Here is a 12044-nt window from a genome sequence, read left to right on the forward strand (position 1 = left end):
AATATATGTTGGAGTTTTATTCAAAAAAAAAAATTATCTCTAAATTTTAGTTGTTTAAAAATCTTAAAACTCCTTTTATTGTGATACCTCTTTCTAAAGAGTTGGGATGTTTGGAAAAGAATATTGATTTTTGAATAAATATAATATTTCTAAAATATCATATTTCTTCAACCTTCTCGGTCATCCAAACAGTGTCAATAAATAGGGTGCGAATCTAACTATTTTAGGCTTATTTAAAATATTTTTTTTTCTTTCTACTTATTGGTATTGTATTCTGGGAGATTTTTTTTTCTTTATTTTTTTGATTTTTTTTCTTTTTTGGGCATCCTAAAGTTTGGGTGCGATTCGAAATTGATTTTCTGCTCCAGCCTTGATGCTAATTATCAGGTCAGACATTTGGCCCATATGCTGGCCCCCTTGAAAACTTATGACTATTTGTTACGCGCAAGGTAGTCATGTGAGTCAAGTGATCGTTCTCATTAAATGAAGATCAGAGCCAGTTTTTGTTTTATCTTAAGGACGAGATTGCTATAGACCCACATGAAGGAACAAATCACGTTCTTAAGATAGTATTTTTATAGCCTCGATTCAGGTAAGTTCTTTTGATTTTCAGATTTTTGTCATGAGCAGTTTAATTCTTTATAATCTTGGTTGAATATCATTATATAAACAACATAAGAATTATCTAGGAAAGTCAATCAATTTCGAGCAATATATGCTTGTAATAAGACCTTAAGATGGTCCAGTAGCTGAACCTACACCATATTAATAGTGTGATGTGATCCTGTGTTTTTGGTAGACTAGGACGCGATCCTCTGTTTCCCTGCAATGAAGCCTTAAGCAAGAACGAAATATCTCAAGACTCCAAGATACACATAGAGATTTTAAAAGGCCACTCAGTTCAAAGGGAAAATTAAGTTACCAAGGCAACGGCTAATACATACTACGATCCTGAACAGCTAAGCCTTTCTCAGGGATCATGATTTGCATGGAATCAAAATAAAAAGAGAACAAAATACGGCCCAGAGATGTCTAATGCCAGTAAAGACCTAAGGTTTAAGCCACAAAGCAAGCATCTCCCAAGGCATTTAGTACCTAATGCTCTCAATAAGGGAGTAGCCTAAGTCAAAAACATTAGATAGTGAGGAAGTTGATGGAGAGTACGACTCTGAAGCCTGAGGCAATGACACACAAGCTGGACCTTGCATCAAAGAAGTGCTAAGATCCCCCATGCTGCTAGCATTGCTGGCAGGGAACTCACATGCACTAAGTTCCCATAATGGCTCATCCACCCAGAAATCACTGTTCATTTCTGTGAAGCAAGAGAAGTCCTCTGAGCTCATTGCACCCACTCCACCATAGGCATCAAAAAATGCCCCATTTGTTGCAGAATAAGAGGAGGCACTACTTGATCCATGACTCTTAACTTGGTTAGGAGGGGAAAGGATTGGAGCATTCAACTCACACGAGATGTTGTTATGCTGGCTGGGGGAAGAGTGTCTTGGGGAGGACCTGAGGCAGCTCTCAGGGATTATACTGCTCAAGTAACCAGACCTACTGTCGTCGGAGAATAGGAAGTCTTTATCGATGCCGGTCTCCACCGATGAACCGAAGGCAGGGGTGGTGCTACTGCCGCCACTCGGTTGGAAGGTGAAGCGGCTCATTTGGCTGTGGCTTGGCATACTCTGATTGGTAGTTTGCATGGATGCAGTGCCAATGAGGTGGTGTGGTTGGGTTGGAGGTGGTGGCATTGGTGGTGGAACGAAGGTTTGTGAGTGGAAAGGAGTGAGGAGGGAATGGAAGGTGGAGATGTGGGTGTCAGTATAGATGAAGTTGGTCCTGGCTTGGATGCCTTTCATGGAGAGGGCAGCCCTGTCGTAGGCCAGGGCAGCCTCTTGGGCAGTGTCAAAGGTCCCAAGCCAGTGCCTTTCCTTGGTCGTGGGGTCCCTTATCTCAGCAGCATACCTCCCCCAAGGTCTCCTTCTCACACCAAGGAACCTCCCTGGCTCTGTGGGCTTCCTCCTCCCTCTCCTCTCAGTGGGGAGGTGACTGTGGTTGGTGGTGATGATGAGGAGGAGGAGGATGGTGAGTGTGATGGCTTAGCTTGACAGGAGCCCACTAGGGGTGGGTTGTGGCCTTGAGATATCTGTGCTGTTGAGTCTAAGGTTTTTGAGGAAGACATTGGTTGGAAAGGTGAGGAGAAGAAGAGAGGGAGAGAGAGAGGGGGAGGGAGCTAAAGAAAGGCAGAGGTGGTTATGAGTGAGTTTGTTTGGGTTTGGAAATGGGGTGTGGAGGTGAGAGAGGTCCAGGGGATTTAAATTGGGTGCTGTTGGATGTGTTGGGAGGGAAAAGGACACTGTAGATGGAATGAGAGATGTCATGGATTCATGACCAACTTCACCAATTAAATTAATACTTTTACACTGTGCTCTTCTTGGTTTTTGTTTTCTTTTTTATCTTTCTTTCTTCTTCTAGTTGTTATGAATCCAAAATTAAAAGGAAAAAAATAGTCTTACGATCTCCAAATTTACTAGATTTTTGTCAGCTAATATTCTTCATTTGTTCTATTCAAGTAAACTGGCAGTTCCCCTATTCAGAGTTCTTAAATTAATCTTTCTACTGCACATGGACATACCATGCTTTGGAGTGTAAAAGATAGCATAGGATTTTTGTGGGTCCTCCACCTATTAGCTGCTTCACATTTTTAATTTTGTATTACAAGTTTCCTGAAATGATCAATATAGTATCATTGGATATCCTGCAGTACCTAATTTCCTTGTGTAATAATCAGATTGAGGTTAGATTTACCTGGGATTATATTTCTATGAGAGTTTTAATCTATAACCAAGATTTCTATGTATATAATTGCAGTCCTATAATATATGAACAACGTGATGTGAATAAAATTGTCATCAAGCCAAGTAGAGAAGGTGGAGATTGATATTTTAATCATAAGATTTGCATTCTTATGGCCATGTGGCATCCATCTCTCAACATTTGAATTTAAAATCATAGTCTTACCAAATGTTCTTTTCCGACGTAAGATTTGCCATAAGCTTCCGCATTTTAAGCAAAGATACAAACGGATCAAATTGCTGAGGAGCATCTTGTCTGCTCCAAAGTTTTCAAATGGAGCAGTTAGGATGGTCTTAAAACTAATATTGAAAATTCTCAACCAATCAAGACATTCTTTCCAGTAGGACTGTCTTGTTATGTGGGGGCAATCTATAGCTTAAGTGAGTGTCACATGAGAGGGATCCTTAGTAGGCCCCATGAGTCTCCTCCCTTTGACTCACCTTCTGTTTGTCTGCTTCATGTGCTTCAAACTCAAGTGAATTATTATCATTGTCCCTCCAAGCCTATAGGATTATGAACTTAGATTATAAGAAAAGATTAGTGCATGGGTGCGGGCTCGTTTAAGTCCTAACTACAACAGTTCAAGAGAATCATATCAAACTTAGTTAAAGAAAGAGAACTATAGATTTCATGTCTTTTCAAAAGTAATTTGGAAAGGCAATGAGGAAATTGAGGGGTCAAAAAGAAAGAAAGTATCAGCACATATTTGCTTAATCCAACAACAGAGACTATTTAGTGGGTCACATATGAATTTGATTAGTAGAATAATAACAAGTGGAAACAGGGGTGTGTCCATTGCATCCTTTTTGCTTAATCTCATCAAACCTTAGGTCTTGACAACACCATACTCCAAATTCAATCCAACGGCCGTACTACATCTTCTTCTAGTTTTTGGCAATCCATAACCAAAGAAACCTAATGCCCCACCAGTCACTACCACAGTCTTAGTCTCATTACAGAAGAACATCATACTAATATATTACATCAGAAAAAGAAGAACAAACATCAAGAGGCTTACCTGAGGTTGCACAAATAATTATAAGTCCATTGGATTTAAAATCGCTTGTGACACGACATGGTCGGTCTTGGAATCTATGACCCTTGACTTCTCCACTTAAGGTTTTATTTCCTTTGATTCATATGATAAGGTTCTTTTTATCCTCTTCAATGTTAGAAAAAAGGAGCAGGCTCCACCATAGAAGAAGTTTATGAGAAGTTACCCTTCTTCTGTGCCTAGTCTACTAAAGAAGCATTTCAGGCACTGCTCCAGCCTTAGCATTGTCTGCCTACTCTTTAGTAACAGAACAAAAGCGTCCACAAGCTAGGAGTTTCTAACAATGCATAACAAACTACAAGAAGGTTGATCTTTTCCTTGGGATTATATAAGCTGGATAAAATTTTGATCATATTCACTTCTATGAGATTGGTAATATAAATTGGTAAATGTAGAAAATAATAGCTACAGCAGGAGAATCATGCTCATCTAAAAAGGTGTGAGGAAAGGTAGTCAATGTGGGGATATAATGTGATTGAATAAGAGAAGAAAATAATGAGGGTGGAGGGACTCATTAAAGGGGTGTGAGATAATAAAATTTAAGTGGGGAGTAAGTTTTTCTTTACCAAATTGTAGTAGAAATGGAACTGGGCACAACACCCAAAACTCATGCTTTTGTCCACACCATAGGTCGCCCGGGATTTGGGGGATGTCTTTATTCTACTTTGACTTTAGGTTATAATAGGGGGGAAGCAGTGTGGGGAGAGAGACATGGTTGGTGGTTGCCCACCTTAATCTCCTTAATTAATTAACATGATGAAACAAATACTATAAATTATAATGGGGGAAAGAAGTAGAGAGAGATGGCTGGTGACTGCCCATCTTAATCTCCTTAATCAATTAACATGATGAAACAAATACTATCAAAAAAGGGTAACGAGGGATATTGTTGCATGTTCATGGCTTCACGCATCTCAAAGTCTCAAAGGGCATGGGTTGCCTTCGGTAGGTCATGGATGCTCTCTCTCTCTCTCAAAATTAACTTGGCCAGGCCAAATTAATTCAGCCCAAGCTATGCTTCCGATCAGTATCAGACCAATCTTGAAATGAAGTAGGTAAGAATGGCTAGGACTTAGGGTGAAGTATTTTAGGCCTTGCTTTATGTACTGATAAGTTCAGGGGACACACATGGCTCAGTCAAAATATAGTACATGATAAAAGGAATCCATAAGTTGTTTGGATTTTAGTATTTGTCAGATATCATGTGTTACAACGTAATTGACCTTAATTTAGCACCAGGATGTTTAATGACGACGTTGCCTATCAAAAGATTAAAAAAAAAATAATGGTTATTGGAGACCAATATCACATTCATTAGCAAACTAATTGAAGTTTATCAAAAGCAGCCAATATAGGCCCAGCACTACTTCAAGTTTCCATGAGCCTGCTTTGAAACCAGTTCATTCAGTCCATTATCCTGCAAGCTATTAGTTGGTGAAAAATTTGCTCATTCCATAAACTCGCCTAGGGAATGGTAGTTATTTATTAATACATGAACATATTCTCGTGTTAACTAGATTTCTGTGTCGATTGCCGTCTTTCTGAGCAAAAAGTCTCATCAATCTGTGAGCAGGGCACGAGTTAAAAACAAATTAGTTGCCAGATCCATTTGATTCGAGATAATCTGATATTAAAAAATATATTTTTTATCAAATTATTATATTTAATATAAATAATAATAATAAAATAATGAGTTCTATGTCTATATTTTGGAGAGATAAGATAAAATAAATATTATAGGAGCATTACGGATGTAAACTACTAGTAGAAAAAGTCATAAAAAAAAATTGACCCATATATTTATATATTAAACTACTAGTAGAAAAAGCCATGAAAAAAGTTAAAATTGACCCCACAACATAAGAAAAAGTTAAAATTGATCCTACTAATTTTATGAATTGATTCCATATCTCATATATAATTTAAAAAAAAAAAAAAAAAAAAAAACATCAAAAAAGTAATTATGACCTACATGTTTTTCTTTAATGACTCACATATCCTATCTCCTTTTTCTTCTCTCTTTCTCTCACACCACTTTGACATCTCTCCTTCTTTCTCTTTTTTATTAATTATTTTTTATTTATCTTTTAATACCCCATCTATCCATCTCTTATATTTAAACCCATATCAATTTATTTTTATATTCTAAAAGGATCACATTTATTTTTTATTATAAAAGATATTTAAGGTATTGTATATTATCATATTTTATATATTTTATTATTTTTTAAAAATAATATTTTATTATTATTTTTTTCTTTCTTTTTTCATGGCTTCTCAGCTTCTTTTATTATATTGACCCCACAAAATAAAATTTCTGAATCCGCCATTGCATAAGAGGTTGATATTTTATGAATTTTCGAATGATAGTAATCCATACTTGATAAAAATACTCCTAATAAAGATATATATGTAATCATTAAATTTATTTGATATCTTTTCAAATTTATTCAATAAAAAATTTTTACAAAAAAAATTAAGATAGGGATGACACTATATAAAGGGCTATGTGATTATAATCATTATATAAAAACTAAAAGAAAATAATAATGCTATCCTAGTATTAAAAAAATATTTTTAATTGAAGAATATATTTGTAAATTTGATCGTATTCCTATATAGATTTACCTCTAACCAAACATAATAATCTTTTTCTATTATTATTTTTTGAAATAATTTTTTCACCAACCAAGCATAATAAAAATTATTTTTTTTTGCAATTATTTTTCTAAATAAATAATTTTTAAAAATTATCAAATTATCTCATAATCTGACATTACCCAACCAAACGGATATTCAGCTATAAGAAGTTTAAAATCTTAGAAAACCATGAATATAGAGAATTTGTTCGATAATTTAGATTTTTATGCTCTTCTCATGTGGATTGAAATAAAAGATGGTAGAACTGGCTTCAAAGAAATTCTTTTCTCCAACTCATATAACCGTTATATATTTTAATGTGTATTAAGTGTCAAATTATTCACAATGCTACTTAGGGGTGGTTTCTATTGTAACTTCTGCCCATTGAGAGCTCTGAGACAGGAAATATGATCAAAATACAGTCAGCTAAAGGTGTACTCAAAGGTAATAATATCAGCATCTTGTTTAGCATTTGGCTGTCCATGCCATTTGAAGAATTCATTTAACAAATGCATGATATATATGCCCATCTTGCGAGATGCATAGCAACTAGCTGATGCATTCTATCATACAAAAAATAAGAGCAAAGGTAAAATAAATTATAAGCCTAATAAGCAGTACTTAAAATAAGATTAGGTATTTAATAAAATCTCCACAAATATGTGGTGCTCATACTGCAGTTTCTTTGAAGTTGTAAGGTTAATTTACTTTATTGTTATAGTTGCATAACATTTTTCACAAATTAAACACACACCATGCATATGATGCATGACTAGTTGAAAAGATGCGTACGTATTGTTGGATTAACAACATGAAACTACTTTGTCATGCTTTGAACTCTCTTTATAACAACAGTTAACATTCATGATATGAACGTTTATGAAACTACTACTCAGTAACCATATATCCTCAATTATTTCAACAAACTCCTCACTATTGTTCTCATTACAACTGCAACTCTCTCTCTCTCTCTCTCTCTTCTTCTCTCACAAACACGTACACGCACATAGAATTGGCTCACTGGAAGAAGTGTGATCCATCATCCAAAGGAAGTGCTGAGGAAAGAAAGAAACAATGGAGGAATGGAACAGTGGAGAGGAGGAGATGAGCAACGACTGCAATGCTCGATCTCCTACTAGATCGTCCGTAGGTACGTGGAGTGGGAGATCTGGAAGGCGTACGTACGATTTCGATCTCCACCGAGGTAGGGGAGGGTTCTCGATTACGCTTGCTACAGGGAGAAACGGCGACCGAGCTTTGATATTTTATATAGAGTAGAGATAGCTCACAGAGAGAAAAGGAGATCTTTGTGGCCGGGTCTCCAGGATTTGACGTGTCCCATAATCCCCTTAGTGGCAGGAGGAATGGTTGCAGTCTTAACTAGAATATCCTCTCTTCTCTTCCCGTATAAATGCGAATGAAAGAAAGGTGTCACTGTTCCGGTTCTACGTACTCCCTAGCTTTTTTTAAGACTGGCTGTTGGACCGCAGGACTTGTTTGACTTTGTACCATGGGTCTTGCACGAAGAATATATAGAATTTGACAAAGAAAAATGGTTATTGACCCTTTTCTCTCTCTCCCTGTCGTCTTTTAAATATTAATTAGTCAATGTAAAGTAGGCTTCATATTAGGTTGAGTGATTGTAATAATTCAGAGCGCAAGATTTTCTGCTGTGCGCATCGTATATCATTTATCGTATGATGAACGATTATAAATGAATAAAAATTATACAATATCTATCACATGCAGTCACATGCAGCCGTCCATCATATGATGGACGGTGCATGTGATGCACCATACCATATAATATATTACGGATATCGCAAAAAATCGGCACTCATTAATTTCTTATATAGCACATTTGTAAATTAACTAGATTAATTGTTCATTGCTCGACTAAACATGGTCTTCACTCTTCATCATGGATGAGGAATTGGAATAATATGTGTCAAATGTATCTAGAGATTTTGGCTAATGTGATGTATAGATTGGTCAAGATTTCTAATATTTTTATATTTAATGTTACTGCAGTAATTAATTAATCTTGTTCCCAAGTGATATTTTGATATCTTGATCATCATATTGATTGAGATGTGGGACTATCTTGATTCTATTACAATTTTTCTAGTCCTCCATCTCGACCAAGACAAATCAATATCTTGTTGATCTTGATATCATTCAATCTTCAAGACAGCTATGATATTGGCCTTTGAAAACCTTGGGCAAGCTCAGGCTACATAATGTTCTCTAACTTGCACTCAAGCTAGCTTTAGCCCTATTTTTGTAGGCCCATTTTTAGTAGATAATTGACTAACATGCATGGCCTCTTTAATAAAGAAAATCTAAGTTAATTTAATGTACCAAACATTAGATGTTGCCCTTGTGCTTATATATAGATTATATATTAATTGAAAGCAAGGGACAAAAGATCGCATCAATTATCTGATGAATATGACCATATGAATGGTTGTGACAACATACAAGAGAGCATTGACGGCTATGATTGTTATCTTACATTTGATAATCACACTATTGACTTAGCTGTTGCACTTTTGTCTCTCTCCTGTAAGCCAATCTGGAACTAAATACATCGTCGTCAAAAAAGGTATGTGTGGGCTGCCTCATTAACTGCCAGTGGAAAATGGGGACTCTCAGGGACCATGCATCAAGGATGAGAATAACTTACGCTGTAACTAGCATGGTGGCCAATGCTCGAACTTATTGATTTTATAAATATAAAAAAATAACTATCATAATAATAAATTTTAATATAAAATAAATTATAAATATAATAATTTAATTTGTAATTGAATTGGAGTAAACAAGAAAATAAATCAAACATTCAAAATAATAGTTTAGATCAAAATGAACTGAACCAGTAAAATTTTTAAAAATTAATAATTTATAGTGTTTAGAATGTAGTAGATATGGTAAACTATAGAGCATAATCTTAGAATCTTAACATATAATGCTTTATTTCAAATTATTCAATCTTCATCAAAAATATGATTACGTTCTTAGTTATTTGAATGTAGTTGATGAGTGTCATATAATCCTACCATCAAAGAGTACAGAAGATATCTCATATGATCAACTATCATTCACAAACTTCAATAACAATGGAGTACCTATGTCGATTTAAAGCATGCTAAATGATAGGCACAGATACTTTTATCAAAAAAAAATGGTAGGCACAAATACAATTTACATTAACCTTCACAAACTTGTAAGTTTCAAAAAATAGAATGAACCTATATGCTTAAAAGAAATGCAATATGTTAGTACAAGCAAACATGCTAACTAACAACAGTGATAAGTACATCTGAGATATCTGATAGAAATTTTTGCTTTCTTTTCCATATTTTCATCCAAGGATTCTCGCTAAATCATCAAAAGATTCGTCTCAGATAACATAATAAAATAAAACAATTGCACATCTATGCATTCCATAAAAAAAATCAGATATATCATTGTCGCCCACTATATCTACATGCTCTGTATAAATAATATAAAACAAAATACAACATGCAAAAAAGTAATTTGAGTAAGCCATATATATAATAAGTAACATGCATGGTGATATATCAACAACTAATTTATTTCCATCTTTCCTTTATTTTCGTTGATTTTTCCTTTGTTTTTCCTCATTTTTCATCTATTTTTTCCATTCTCTCTCAAGTGCAACTCAAAAGCCCATCTTCAAAGATGACTCCAAGATCCACAAGAAGCACCGTTGGTGGTGGAAGTCCGCCCTCCACTTTTGGAAGCATGCCAAGGCCAGCGGCGGTGACCATGACCCCGATGATCTACTCCACTTGCCTCTTGTATCCTTACTAGATGGAGTCCCGACCATTGTGCACGATGGAAAGCGCAGGGTCGAGTACCCACTATCGCACCAGTTGGTCGAGCTCAAGGGTTGGGGCGGTATCGATCTCGTATCTTTGCCTCTGGGATCTCAACCTCATAGATGGCCCCTAGGTCTCCACCTCTGCAGCCCCATGCCAATGCCTACATTGTTCTCTTTCTTATCCAAAGTTGCCGACTGCCTCATCCTTTGTTCGGTTGCTTCTGGATCCGCTTCAAGAGGATCAAACCCATCGAAGACCCCGAAACCTGATGTTGGAGGCTTCAAAGACCTCGTATTCAGTGGTGAGGAAGTGAAATAAATGAGGAGTTCTGTAGAGAACCGTTCACCAGATCCCTCCACCCCACTTCCACATCCTCGAAGCTCATCCTCTCTCACTCCTTTCTTAAATCCTCCTCCAAAAATGAAGAAGAAAAAGAAAATCAATACAAAACCTAACCCTAACACAAAGAAAGGAAATACTTGCCTCTAGAGCCTTCGCGTCCTCTCCGTCTCCAATAACTTCTCCCCTCTTTCTGATCGATGAGGGATCTCGTCGTGCTAACTCCCAACTTCATCCTTTTCTTGTCGTGGCCTTCCATCCGATCGAGATTTCAAAAAGGAAAAAAAAAAAAGAAGTGTTAAGAAACCAAACTCGATGGTGGAACAAAATTTCCAACACAAAACCCCAACCATCGTCCCAACATCCCTTTCGGCCGCTCCAAGCCTCTCATCCAATTAAGACTCATAAAACTTCTTGACATGTGGCATTATAGAAATTAACCTATAATCCTACATGTCAATATGAAATGTCGCCTTATAACCTGATGATCATTTTACTATTATTGTATAGATGACAAAGCAAAAAAAGACTAGTTAAGCAATGTTTGATCGAAAACCTATCGGGCCCAGGTTGTCACATAGGCCCACCCAAGATGCTATGGGCTTGTTATTTCTCAATCAAGGGCAGGCTGATCTTGCCTTTGCTACTTGCTAGAAAAGCTAGGAAGGCTTTGGGCTAGATTAGTTATATTACCATCACTCGTTGGTAACTCCACGTACTGCATTTTGAGCATAATTATTTTTTAAAAAAATGGGCTAGATTAGTTTATTATATTATCATCTACTCGATTTTTAGACTAAAACTCACACTACAACAAAATATGATATTAGCGATGAAAAAAATTCATTGCTAATAACTGATTTTCATCGCTAATACTTATTAGCGATGAAATTTTGGTCGCTAATATTTAGTCGCAAATAATGCCATCGTTGATAATTTTTTACGACGAAAAAAATTTTCATCTTAATAATCAATATTACCGATGAAAAATTTTTATCGTTAAAAAAATTATTTTTTTCAAAAACTATTTACAACGAAAAATTTAGTTATAAAAAAAATAATAAGCAATAAAATTACTTATTTATGATGAATTTTATTCATCACTATTAATTTAATTAAATATTTTTATAAAATCAAATTTAAAAAAGTATTAGCTATATAAATTTTTCATCGTAAATATCATAATTTCTGACGTAAATTTTTATCGCTAATAAATATTAAATTAATAGCGATAAAATATTTTCATCGCTATCAATTTAAATAAAAATTTTTATGAAACTTAAATTTTAAAAAAAATTAGCGACGCA

General features: G+C 35.4%; 1 protein-coding gene across 1 annotated transcript; it reads right to left on the minus strand.

Moving 5' to 3' along the window:
- Positions 1-932: 932 nt before the first annotated feature.
- On the minus strand, positions 933-2265 carry LOC105057527 (ethylene-responsive transcription factor FZP). The gene is given in 2 exon segments (XM_010940177.4): positions 933-2038; positions 2041-2265. Coding segments are annotated over 2 exon segments (1092 nt in total). The 5' UTR covers positions 2183-2265; the 3' UTR covers positions 933-1088.
- Positions 2266-12044: the final 9779 nt, after the last annotated feature.

The sequence above is a fragment of the Elaeis guineensis genome, chromosome 14 (genome assembly GCF_000442705.2).
Source record: "Elaeis guineensis isolate ETL-2024a chromosome 14, EG11, whole genome shotgun sequence".
In the NCBI taxonomy this organism is placed as follows: domain Eukaryota; kingdom Viridiplantae; phylum Streptophyta; class Magnoliopsida; order Arecales; family Arecaceae; genus Elaeis; species Elaeis guineensis.